Source organism: Lycorma delicatula, chromosome 2 (genome assembly GCF_047948215.1).
Source record: "Lycorma delicatula isolate Av1 chromosome 2, ASM4794821v1, whole genome shotgun sequence".
Taxonomy (NCBI): domain Eukaryota; kingdom Metazoa; phylum Arthropoda; class Insecta; order Hemiptera; family Fulgoridae; genus Lycorma; species Lycorma delicatula.
Window position 1 is genome coordinate 24,107,560 of NC_134456.1, and position 14,109 is coordinate 24,121,668.

At 29.5% G+C, this 14,109-nt stretch overlaps 1 protein-coding gene across 7 annotated transcripts in view; it reads right to left on the reverse strand.

Annotated features, from left to right (window-relative positions):
• Positions 1 to 14,109, reverse strand: part of LOC142320562 (uncharacterized) — a 249,684-nt gene that overhangs the window by 169,239 nt on the left and 66,336 nt on the right. For 3 of the 7 annotated variants that reach the window (XR_012755431.1, XR_012755432.1, XR_012755433.1), the window contains exons 4-5: positions 11,011 to 11,268; positions 8,697 to 8,809 (exon numbers count right to left, since the gene is read on the reverse strand). Coding sequence is in view for 3 of the 7 variants with exons in the window: in XM_075358484.1 (XP_075214599.1) it covers positions 2,051 to 2,605; positions 8,697 to 8,809; positions 11,011 to 11,268 (926 nt within the window). In the remaining 4 variants the exon portion in view is untranslated. Of the gene's footprint in view, positions 1 to 823; positions 2,606 to 8,696; positions 8,810 to 11,010; positions 11,269 to 14,109 lie in introns of those variants that run through there. The other 4 variants (XM_075358484.1, XM_075358485.1, XR_012755430.1 and 1 more) reach the window with 3 other exon arrangements.

Sequence of the window (14,109 nt, forward strand, 5' to 3'; positions counted from 1 at the left end):
GTATTAGTTCCGTTCTATATTCGCGGCATTTTTACGGTCTCTAACCCCGCGAATATAGAGATTTTACTGTATATAATTCTTTCACATATTAGATAACTGAATCTAGTAATTGTAATTTTAAGTAGTAAGGCCAAGTTCGGGGAAACTAATTCGGTTAAAAAGTGAACCACGGTACATTTTTCAATCTCACTTCAATTTACAGTTGATTTCCTACACTTTTATTTTTTTAAATAAATGGAAAAGAAATTTATTAACTTAAAAAAAAAAATTATTCCCAACCGTACTATTAATAATGCTAAGGTATTTACTAAAACCGAATGCTACAGTTATTATATTAATCAAACAATAAATATATTAACTTTTCATTATCATTGTAGTCGTGATAATGTGTGTGTATGTGCGCGCGCGTAGTAATCCATTGCCTGGTTTTTGTACTAATTTTTAATATAACATGGCGTGTAACAGGATTATGGTGTAGGCAAAAGAATGTTTCCTAACAAGTGCGGTTGTTCAAACCAGCGTTCTAGCGATTCAGTTGACCAGTATACCTTTAACTAGATAACGTGAAGCGATTTGGAAATTGCAGAACCAGGTTATGAAGGTTGTAGCTCTATAAAGAAAATATTTATACGAGCTACATTTTTTTGCATCTTTTAAGATCGTGTTTTAATAATAATAATAATTTTTAATTATTTATTTATTCGCGATGAAATTTCTTAGTGGTTAGATCCAGGGTCTGTCGACAAAAAAAAAATCGTAACAAACAATGCAGAATAAAAGATTTATGATTAATTTACATTATTATTAATATTCATAATTTTTATTTAAGTAACATCTACGATACACTAATACTGTTTAATACATTTAAGATTAATGAACAGATTGGTGATTAATTTATATTACATCTGCATACAATAAAACATTGTTATTAAAAGAAGTGCTAAATAAAATTAAAAAAATTAGGAAATAAATCATCTTACTTCTACAATCCATAAAAATAATAATTATTTCGGTTTTAAATCTAAATAATTGCCTAAACTGAAAACTACATTGGCATAGTTATTAATCAGTGTTGGAACTGTTGTACCATCTAAACGCCTATCATCCTCATTCTAAGCATTTAATTGTATAAAAGCCTTACATTATAAATATTCTTAATAGTACAAGATAAACATAAACGTAACTATTAAAAAGTATAAGAGAATTCTTTTAGACACAAATTTTAGTTTTCTTTTGTATAAGTTTTATGGGTTCTAGCAAATAGCTCCAATTTTGATTCCCTAATATAACAGTGACTCAAACATAATAATAATAAAAACCCAATTATATTAATATGTGATTAAAATTGCTGTTATGACAAATTAAATTAAATTTTGGTATCACAAGTATAATACATATTTACATTAATACAAGATAAGTATAATAAACATCGTAAATTATATATTTATAGAAAAAAATCCGTAAGGTTTTAAAATAAAAAAAAAATGGTGAACTTACTTTTAAGACATCCAACATTATTTGACACAACATCCAACATCATTACGACATCCAACATTATATATGTCAAATACAATACAATTTTATTTAAAATATCATTATTTTAAAACATATTAAAACTACAACAGTAAAAGAAGGGTTGTTAGATAACAAAAAGTCAGTCAAGAAATTGAATAACAAATCACTTTAAAAACAGCAATCATAATCTTAATGTTTTCAACACTGCTAACAATTAAACTGAAAGATGATTATCTAAATTTGTTTGCAATTAGGTGGAATTTTATTTACTTGACATAGCTGTACCTCATGTTCTTGAATAGCCATTTTGTAGATGCATTAAAAATCATAAAAATTTAATTAGTATGGCCTGTCATTATCCACTGATAATCCATTCACAAACAAACTCAATGCGCTTAGTCAATGAGCCTAGTTACACTTATTTTAATTACACCATATATATGTACAATTTGCATTAATGTTGCACAAGATGACTTGTTCCTGCTCGGTTATATTTAATGATGGTTTTATATAACAAAATAAAACCTTTAAAATTTTAGACAATATGGATGTTTGTAGCAGGTGGAATCGTAAATGTATCTGAAACTGAAGAGCTCTGGAAAGATGAAGGACTGTCAAACTGACACATATCCGCTTGAAAAAGAACACTCGTAATTTTATGTTCGACTATACATCTAACTTTCTCGCTGTATTTTTTTAATTTGTTCGCTACATGCTGTGCAAATACATCACAATTGTTAGCCGATTGTGAAACATTAATAGCTTCTCTTAGCGTTTTAAAAGCTTCTTCCAGCCACGGTGGCTCGTTCTCTATCGATTCTCTTGGGGCCGTACATCCATGAAGAGACGGTGTCGAATCTTCTTTCACGATAAAATTCACAGGAACTTCGTTAGGTAAACCTTCATTGTTGTTGTTGTTGTTGTTGTTCTCTTGTGCATCTGTGAGAACCTCATAACTGATGTGAGATTCAGGTATTGAAATCACATTTTCAGAATTAGCCGAGAATTCTTCGGTTTTGACTGAAATATCTTTCACCTCTCCCAAATCGATATCGTTTCCAACATCGCAGTCAACTTCATTAATAATAATCTATAAAAGAAAAAATTAAAGATGCAATTATTGGTGTTATGTTCTATTTTTAAGCCATCTTATTAAATCATTATGTAAACTTTGATCCCTTGTATCCCTATCAGTGCACTTCATCAATGAATTTATAATATTTTTTTATAACTACAGCACACTAAACCTAAAAAACAATTGTATAAAACTACAACAGACTTTCTCCACAATTTTGTAACATACATTTTTTAATAATAGAACACGGTTTCAAAAAATTTACACAACTTTGTACACTACAATTTGTACATCCTATTTAGGATGTATAATTGTCTTATTTAGGATGTAATAGATAATTGTCTTCAAAATCTTGAAAATCTGCTAATGGTTGAAAAAAGTACTTTAAAATGACTGATTAATTAAAAATGTCTGTTAACCTTGGCTTAGGTTTTAATATTGTTTACATTCATTAAACAAAAGCTTCTTGTAGTCACTCCAAATGACATGCAAAAGGTGCCTCTCCTAATACAATCTAATAAATCAGTTACACAACCTCAAGTGATTATCAGATTGGTGAGCTATAGAAGACAGGAGGTTCTCAGTTAATTCATAAAGTAAAGGGCAACAGAACCTTTTTAAGCATCTTATGAAGTAACTTTCTCCAATGATATAAGTGAAGTGAGGATTTTTTCCATTCAAAAATTATTTACTGTTGGATTGTTCATAAGGAAACTGCCATTTAATGATGATAGAGTACTTCGGGCTAATAGACTACATTGTTAGATGTAAATGTCAGATCTGAATTAGGGCCCAAAAAATAAAAATTAGAATAATTTTAGTGGAAAACTATTAATTAGTTAATTGAGGAATTTTAAATTGATAGAACTGCATGGAGTAGAATTTTGAGTTGGAGTGAGGCTGAAGATAAGACACAGAGAAAGAGCTAAATGATATTGAACTTGTAAAAACTCTCCACAAGGAGGAAGAAGAAATTGTTAACCTCTAAACATGAATTAGTATCTTAACGTTTCTTTTTTTTTCTGTTTAGCCTCCTGAACCGGCATAAGATATTAGTTCAGAGGATGATATCGTTCCCACCATGCTAAAGTAATGAATATGAAAAACTTAACTTTTAAGGAGAGCTAAAAAAAACAATTTCAATGTTAAATTTTAAATAAGCCTATCATTTTTATTCACTTTATTCAAGATTGGTCTAATTCCTTACCTCATTCTTCATAGATTATAATTTATACATTATTACCTTAATTGGGCATTAATATTGTTATAAAAATAAATTAAAATAAAATTTGATACTCTGCATTAATCCAACAATTTTAATCTGTTAATAAATTTAAAAGTGTAAATTATCAAATATACATATTCGTCAATTTACTTGGTAAACACCTTTTTTCTGCATTATGGCAGCTGTTTACTCTGTTTGGTGAGGAGTATTGATAAAGGATTGCAGGAATCATTAAATAATTTGAAGTTATCTAGGTACTGGTAAGTTTATTATAATATTTGAAAATATATGAAAACTTATATACAAGTGCAAAACATTACAGGAGAATAACAATTCTATGAAGTAAACTGACATACTAAAACATCCAAAAAGTACAAATATTTATAAAAATACATCTCAAAAAAATAAAATTGTAAAAAATTACAGTTACACCATTTTATTTAAAAAAACTGATATCGTAAACTACTTTTCTGTTTGTGAAAATTAAGTTTTAAGGTTAACATAATATTTTCCATTTTTCCTTTTTTAATATAGTTTATATAGGAATTGATAAATTTATTAAAAAATAGGGTTAAGTAAAAAAAATTATAAATAAGTTAATAAAAAGTACGAAACAACATGATTAAAAATGACAGTTAAAACATTTATTTATATAAACCACTGTCTTTCTTCCATTTTATCTTCTTCCTTGTCATCATCTGGTTTGGGTAACCTGTCTTTTTTATCTTCTGATGATGGCAGGTTTTCGCAAAAATTTGTGGTATGACCTGGAAAATATATATTGTTCGCATAGGTGCAAAAAATCTTTTTTTGGAACAGAATAACAAGCCTATTTTTATATGCAACAACAGGTTTGATTTTGTCGTCTTTTAGGTTTCAAAATTAGTGTTTTGAATTTGGTTTCATCATAACTTGTTTTTACCAAAATTTTATTCAGAACTGATTTTCAGTACTGAAACCAAACACAATCGTTAAAAGTAAATCATGATCTATAATTTGTAGTTTTTATGGGGGTTTACAGCATCTCAACATATTGCATGCACTAAAATTGTATTTCTTATGTTGACTACCACAACTGTTGGACATCATTCTGATGTTGACAATATAAGATTTTGACATATATATTTGAAAACGTATGAAGAAATTTCTTTAGTGCCTCAATTCCCTTTAGTTTATCCAAGTGTAACAGTAGATGTCTGCGTTTCCTAAATTGAAAAATGGTTAAGTTGTAATCTGCCAACTTTTGAACATAAAAGAATGGCCCAGCAGCACATTTTGGTTTGTACAAGACAGCCTGAAGGTCAAAATTGAATGCCAGAACATCACTATTTCTTTCTGCTGCCTTGTCTTCACCATTTCAATTCTATTTATATGCTTCTCGTAGTTTTTGTGTTCATTTTTCAGACTAGCTGCTTTCATTGAATTTTAAGCATGTTTTGCAGAAGTCTTTTTTAGGCTTATGAAATTTGAGTTTGTAAGTTCTGAAGCATTTACGGTAAGTTTCAAACAACATACTCTTTCTCCTTTTTCCCTTACATTTATGTTATACATCTATCTTATGTTCAGCTGTGCCTAAATACATAAATTCACTTTTTAGCCGACATTAGTGAGATTCTAGTGATGTAAAAAAAAACTTCTCATTTATATCATCACTACACAAGGAAGGTTTGTGCCCCCTTTTCTCAGGTTCTAAAACTCCTGTAAGAGACAAATTTTTAAATACCTGTCTTATTACTCCTGCACTGATCTCCAATGTGTTTGAAAAGAATTCCCAGCACATGGTGTGTTTTTCAATTTAATACAGAAAGGAGAATTTTGTAAAGATTGTGTTGAGAGGGTTTTTGTAACAGTGTAGACTATGGAATAATTTATTTGCTAGTCATACATTATTAATGCCACGAAATAAACATATTCGTAAAGTGAAAAAGTTTAAAGTAGCCTTCCTAAAGAGATATGCATTGGATAATTTACCACAAGATGCAGGACGTGAAAAATGCGATTTTTCACATTCGTTACTTTAGCATGGTGATGACGATACGTATGAATGTATATGAGTGTGGTCTTGTAAAGTCTCAAGTCGACCATTCAAGAGATGTGAGGTTAATTGAACCCAGCCACCAAAGAACACCAGCATCTGGCATCTAGTATTCAAATCCAAATAAAAGTAACTGCTTTTACTAAAATTTGAACCTTAGAATTCCTGACTTCGAAATCAGCTGATTTGCAATGACAAGTTAATCACTAGATAAGCCCGATGGGCTAGTATCTGCAAGTATTACAATATTCATAAATATCTGCTGCAGATATCTATATCTAAGTATTTTAAAAATAAAATAGTAGTTTTAAAATAAATCAGTGACCAATTACAGAAAATACTGAACTGGATTAAAAAACAGAGGTAATAATATTTTTTAACAGATCTTGATTCAGTATTTTATACATCAAATATGCTAAAATTTGCCTGAAAATAAGTAGGGTGCAGCAGTTAACATATTAGCTTCTAGATCAGCTGGTCTTGACCCACCGGGTTGGTCTAGTGGTTAACGCATCTTCCCAAATCAGCTGATTTGGAAGTCGAGAGTTACAGGGTTCAAGTCCTAGTAAAGCCAGGTATTTTTACATGGATTTGAATACTAGATCGTGGATACCGGTGTTCTTTGGTGGTTGGGTTTCAATAAACCACACATCTCAGGAACGGTCGAACTGAGAATATACAAGACTACACTTCATTTACACTCATACATATCATCCTCATTCATCCTCTGAAGAATTATCTAAACGGTAGTTACCGGAGGCTAAACAAAAAAAAAAAGGCAAGGTCTGCGATCTTTTCATTCACCTCATCTTCCTTGATGGAATGTATAGAAGCATGATAAATAAAGGTCATAAAAACCTTTAAATTACTTACAATAACAGATATTTTTGCAAATAAATACGAATGTGTAAGAAACTAAAATAACAAAATATATATATATATAATGTAGTTAAACATTTAGAATTAGGTCCATCATTATGTTCAATTACTACAATGAATTTCTAATTCTTAGGATTTGTAATTCCGAAATTTCTTTAAAAAAACAATGTATCACTCTGATTTCAGAAAATACTAATGTTTCTGTTCAAAGTATCTTCTTATTGTCATTTAAACTGATGAAAATTTATAACTCTTATTAACAACTTAATTATATAAATGAATAAAAAAATAGAACTTGTATTTTAATAACAGAAAACATCTACAACAAATTATTTAATTAAAAAAAATAATAAACTTATGGTTATTTTCAACATTTATACACCTAATAATTATGTTATCATGATGAGGATGAAAATATGTAAAAATGCCACTTGCTTACTGGAAACTGAACCTATTAACATGTTTATCAACTGGACAGTATTAAACTATTTTTCCTAAAAAGGGAAAAGGCTAAAAATAAATTAAAAAATTAATAAAATATAAGTATATATAATTTATTAAAAATTAATAAATTATAAGTCTTATAGAATAATACTAATAGATTTGAACATATTTAAAAGAGTACCCGAGGAAATCAGTGTTACCTGTTGAATCATATTTTAGTAAAATTGACTTATATAATTTAAAATAGACACTTTAACAAGCCACTTATGAATACCATTATTTTCCTTTTGGTCATTAATAAATAAATACTACACGAAATAATTGAAAAATTTATTTTTCTAAAAAACAATAAAAATGGACATTGAAAAATTGCGAATTGTATTATATAACCAATCTGTTAATGTCTATCACTGATAAATAAATTAGAAAAAACACAAAAAGATTAGCAATTAAAACAAATCAAAACAATTATAAATTTATCAAAAAGTATTTTTTTTCACAAAAAAAATTCAATATGTAAAATGTAATACTTGATTATCCAAATAATCTAAAATGAACGAATTAAAAATCAGACACTCCTTTAACATTTATTTCTTTGTAAGTAAAAAAATTAATTTATTCTATACCCAAAGTTACACTCAAGATTTTATTCATTATTTAAAAAAATTGTACAGCATATTTTGATTAGTAACCCTAGGTTACTAATGAGCATGCATTCCATGGAACTGTAACATGGAACATAACATCAGAGAAAACCTACTCCAATTTTTATCGTATTTAATTATTTATTAACTTTTAGGTGATTTCATAAAATCAATAACCAAAAACTGATGTTCTTATTTTATTTCCCCCCACTTTTTCAGTTAATTATCTGTACATTCATAACATGAAACCGCTATAATTTTTACAAATAAACAATTACTAATTGAATATTAATGAAACTGGTGAATTTGGATATTTTTCCCATTTTTCAAATATGAGATCAATACAAGATGATACAAGTATAAGATGATAAAAGAACCAAGTGTTTATGTTTACAAACTAAGGTAATCTTCTAGGGTATTTTTTTGTAAAGAAATTAGAAATGCCTGGCTGCACTTAGGCTTATTGTGTAGCCAGCAAACAGGAAACATGCCCATCTACTTGGATAACAAGTAGAGTTTCTATCAGGTACTAATGACTCAAGATCTTCAGGTTTTGATATCCTCGACATGAAGAACTTAGCAGGGTCAAGCTTACATTCAGAGAATTAATTAGAGGGATGAAATATCAGGGATCAAGAATAAGGAAAGGGGATGGATGATTATAAAAAAATAATGATCTACCCGTCAACATAAATGAGAGTAGATACTGCTGTGCTCAGGACCTATGTTTGAAATTAAAGATCAGTCTATATCCTAAAAAAGCTGACCTACGTGATCGGTTGAGAGATTAAAAAACTGGCTTATCTTTTCTCTGGAACAAATAAGTGATTTAAAATATTGATGTGTAACCAGTAAAGTGATTAATACGTAAAAACTTACACCTTCTGGAGATATTCTTCTTCGAGATTCATTACTTCTATGAGTTTTTTTATTAAGTAAAAATTCTAATCTCTTAAATGCAAACCATCTGGAACGATAAGGTTTTATTCGACCTGCAAGAAAATATTACACATATTTAATCTCAAATGCAACTTCAATAATAATTTTAACACAGTTAAAGAGAATATTGTACGGTTTTATACTTTAGGATAACCGATTCAACAAACAGTACTAATTTTTAGTAGTAAACATATATACAGACTGATCTCTTTTTGCTATAGTGATTTGCCGATTAATATGGTAGAAGTAGGGTGAATGAGTGATTAAGATACTATAAATAAATCAAACAGTATTTAAAATTGTATCAATAAATCTATTACTAAAATACATTATAAACAAACAGAAAAACTTTGACATAAAGAGGATCAAAATTTATATACTACTATATAATTTAATCCTTCTAATGGTTCTTGATAATTTACTTTTATATAATTTTAACATTAATGTTATTGTAATAGTTTACCAATGTAAAATAATTCTGAACTGAATCAATAATCTGACTGCGGATGAATGCGTTTGTGTTGTTTTATGATTTACTGTGTTAGAGAAAATAGAAGAAAACTTATCTATTCTTTATCGTGCTTTTCATTAACGTGAAGAATCTATTGTATATAAGACATTTGTATAAAGGAAAAGTCAAATGTTACAATTGTATCATTATATCAGGGAAAATTGTCTTTATAGCTTAAGTAGGATTTCATTTAGTTATATCACGGTAACAAGAAAAAACTGGTTTATATTTGCTTAAGTTTTGTTTGATTCATTTTATTAGTAATTTTATTTCCTATTTCACAAATAGCTCTACACTCATTTCTTGAGTTCAACTTACCTAGGCGGTCAGCTTACCATGGGAAATATAGCCTATATATGTAAGATTTTAATATGAATAATGTACATGGATTTATAAAGATTGTATTATCTTTCAGAAAATGTTTTTTTAAATTTCTGTACAAACCCATACTTTATTCAATAAAAGTACTATTATTAATAAAAAAAGAAGCTTTTTTATCGATAAAAAAATGAAATATTTCATAATATATAAGGAAATTTCTTATACAAACAAAATAAAAAAGTACACAACCAGACAACAGGCTGGGAAGCAGTAAAAACAAAGAAAACAGGTGTCCTCTTCTTTAGATAAGGAATAATCAACACAGGCACAACCTGCCATCAAAAAATATGGGTCATAATCCTCAAATATTAGACTCCCTTTATCTGGTACTAAATTATAAAACTATATCACTATAAAATATATAAAGAGAAGTTGTAGAAAATGGATTGTACTGACTTTAAACGAATCGACAATAATATAGATTTTAATTTGAAAAACTTCATCTACAAAACAAACTAGGGGTGCTCTAGTTAGAGAAAATCAGGACCACAGATAACAAATTTTTATATTCTGATCGGCTTTTTGTTTCACATAATAATTTAATTTCCACCTAAACTTCCTGACATACCCGTAAAATATTTCATACAATTCCAACATATCTGTTTGGTTTTCATCTGTTTAAAGGAAGATGCTTAATTTTTCTGTCAACATTCTGTTATACTTATCAAATTATATACACAGTCTTATACAATTTTAGAGGATGTTTAACACTGTGCATATGCGATACACATAATCATTACATAACATGTTAATGTCACATTTTCAGTGTTACTATAAAATTCTTAACTATATATAAATAAATACCCAAAACCCTAAATTATATATTTTGTTAACGACTACTAAGCAATATTAACTGCTTTAGATAACTACACAAAGTTTTATACTTTTTTACAGATTAAAAGTGAAATACTCATACTCAAATCAGGATTTGATCATTTACTGTCGATCGACTTAAAAAGAATAACAAGAGAAAATAATTCTAGAAAGAATTCTTTTGCAGATGTTGACGATAAGCCGAAGACATGATAGAATCTAGTTATCCAAGAGCATGAGATGTGGTCAATTTAGAATTGTGGGAGACATAACAGACATGAATGACAAATTATAAGTTAATATAATGAATTTACAAATAGAACCGACTTGAAACATAGTAATAGTTTAATGTGAACCTGGTATCCCGAATCACAAGGTTTGACAGGATTTCAAAGAGGATTTTCCTCAGAACATTGTTATTATCACATGAAATAACAGAAAATATCCTTATAATGAATATTTCTCCTTACCTTAAAAGATGTACCACATTGTGAATTAAACCATGTTTTTTTCCGTTTAGCGATACAAAAAATATAAAATAGAATTTACCTTTGTTGGTACTGGCAATTCGTTTCGCCCTAGTCTTTTCTCTCCTGAATGATCCGAGTAAACTTTCCATTTTCCTTCTAGCCTCGCTATACGAACAACCTAACTCTTCAGATATTTTTATCCAAGCATCCTTTTTCATCGTTTTATTATAATAAGAGCCATGACTGGGATCCCAAATGATGGGAGATTGCTCATAAAGGTCAATTAAACGTAAACTTTTCTCATTCGACCAATCCATTGATGTACACACCGACGAACCTGAACACACAACAAATACGCTGCGTCAATTTTTGGAATAATGCATAATCGATTACTTTTCAATACAGGGAACCCGTATAAAGTTTACAACAGACGAGATACTGGTTTCTAATCAACATATGATTTTAAGAAATAAATCGATCCAACTGACTCAACGAGTAACGTGGTACTGAATTCTGTTTACTTCATATCGCATCGGTTGCTTGTATGCACAACTCTAGATGTTATCATGATGCGTGAAACTGGCACGACTCGGCAAATGAGTAAACAGATAACTTACTTCTTCCATAGCTAACATTGACAATTTAACTTTTTTCATTTATCTGTTTATTTATTTTTTTTACAGAAAAACAAAACGTAAAATTACCAACACATGAATAAATTCTCAACTGTACATGAACTTTATGGTAAATTACAAAAAATTATTTTACAGTAGAATTTACATTCCAGTTATTTTTTGGAGTCAGGTGAGTGTGGATAAACTGAACAAATATGAAATATCTAAGGGGTATAAATGACTGGAGGATGATGAAATGCACTATATAACATTATTTTTGCAACTGCAAAAATACTTCATATTTTTAGCATAATAGAGTTAAAATGATTTCTGTCATAATACTATTCACTTCTATTGAATATATGTGAAACCCACTTTCATAAGAAAGTGGAAGTCATAATATGCTATGAAATTTATAACAATAAATATTATGAAGTACAAGAATAGATTTAATGTAAGCATTAAAACATGAAGTACTTCATTTGAAATACATTAAAAAAACGAAAAAATCTGCAATGAGTCAAAGAAAATTATATAATAAGTATATATATATATATATAAAAATGAATGTTTGTCTGTCTGTATGTCTCTTCCCTTATGCCTTCCTAAACTGTTCATCCGATTGCGATGAAACAACTTTGGTGAGTTGTGGGCACGCCTGCGAAGGTTTCTGAATTAGTTAGGACCCGCTAGGTGGCGCTGGGGTCGATATATTTCAAAAATTTGTATTAATGGTCCGATTTGGCTCATATTCAGAATATATGTTACTTAGATGGAAAGAAATGCCTCTGCAAAAAATGGATCTGCCAGATGGCGCTGGGGTTGAGATATTGGGAAAAATTGTATTTATAGTCCGATTTGGCTCATATTCAGAATATACATTAGCTATGTGAAAAGACAAACTTTTGCAAAAAACTATAACCGCTAGGTGACGCCGGTGTCGAAATATTTACGAAACAAACAAATATACAAACAGACTTTCTTCTTCTATATATATAAAAGGTAATGTTAGTATATATGTCTGCTATAAACTAAAAAGTGCTGGACCGATTTACATACCGGAAAAAGGGAAAAATCAGAAAAGGGAAAAAGGTAAATAGGGGAAAAGTGAAGAAGGGAAATAGGTAAAAGGGGAAACGGGAAATAGGGACAAAGGGAAAAAGAGATAAAGTGAAAGATTAAATTTTGTGATGTTCCGTAATGTTCATTTTTTTAATGTTTTATCAAACATTCAATTCTGTTCATTTAAAATATATATATATATATATTATATATATATATATACACTCAAAGCTAGCAATAGCGAAGCATTGCCGGGTCTACTAGTAGATAATATAATAAAGAAACCGAAGGATAACGACACAACGTTTAAGGTTATTTTCCTCAAGTCAAAATTAATTCAGACCAAAGCGACCGATATCGTTAATAAAATTTCAGTGTTTAAAGGACAACTGTTCATGAAGATACTTCAATGTACGTAAACGTAATTAATGCTCGATTGAATTTGAAACGGTGCCCAGTAACAACGTAGTATAACTACCACGACAGTTATTTGGCGATGATGCTAACCAACGGGAGAGAGGTAAACGTAAGAAACATTCGGAAGCGAAAAGAAAGAATAAACCATAGATTAGGCCAGTACATGAAGTTTGCCGAGGTCCAATGCCGTATAAATAAATCTCAAGACAAAGTTCATTGCTATTATCACCCCTAAAAAAAAAAAATGGCCACGCAATAGTAGTAGTTATTTCAATTTTTCTAATCTGTATAAATTGTATTGTTAGAATGCATGCACTGGAAAAGGCAAGGAAGGAAATATAGTGGGTGAATACTGGCTGGGCAAAAGGAATGAAAGAGGGGACCGACTTATAGAGTTTTGCACGAAGTATAATTTAGTAATTGCCAACACCCAATTTAAAAATCATAATAGAAGAATATACACTTGGAAAAAGCCAGGCGGTACTGCAAGGTATCAAATAGATTATATCATGGTTAAGCAAAGATTTAGAAATCAACTCGTTGACTGCAAAACTTACCCTGGAGCAGACATTGATAGCGGCCATAATTTGGTGATAATGAAATGTAGATTGGGGTTTAAAAACCTGAAGAAAAGGTGTCAGATGAATCGGTGGAATTTAGAGAAGCTTGAGGAAGAGGAGGTAAAGAAGATTTTTGTGGAGGACATCGCAAGAGGTCTGAGTAAAAAAGATAAGGTAGAAAATGTAGAAGAAGAATGGGAGAATGTTAAAAAGGAAATTCTTAAATCAGCAGAAGCAAACTTAGGCGGAATAAAGAGAACCGGTAGAAAACCTTCAGTTTCAGACGATATATTGCAGCTGATGGATGAACGTAGAAAATATAAGAATGCTAGTGATGAAGAAAGTAAAAGGAACTATCGGCAATTAAGAAATGCTATAAACAGGAAGTGCAAACTGGCGAAAGAAGAGTGGATTATAGAAAAGTGTTCAGAAGTGGAAAGAGAAATGAACATTGGTAAAATAGACGGAGCATACAGGAAAGTTAAGGAAAACTTTGGGGTACATAAATTAAAATCTAATAATGTG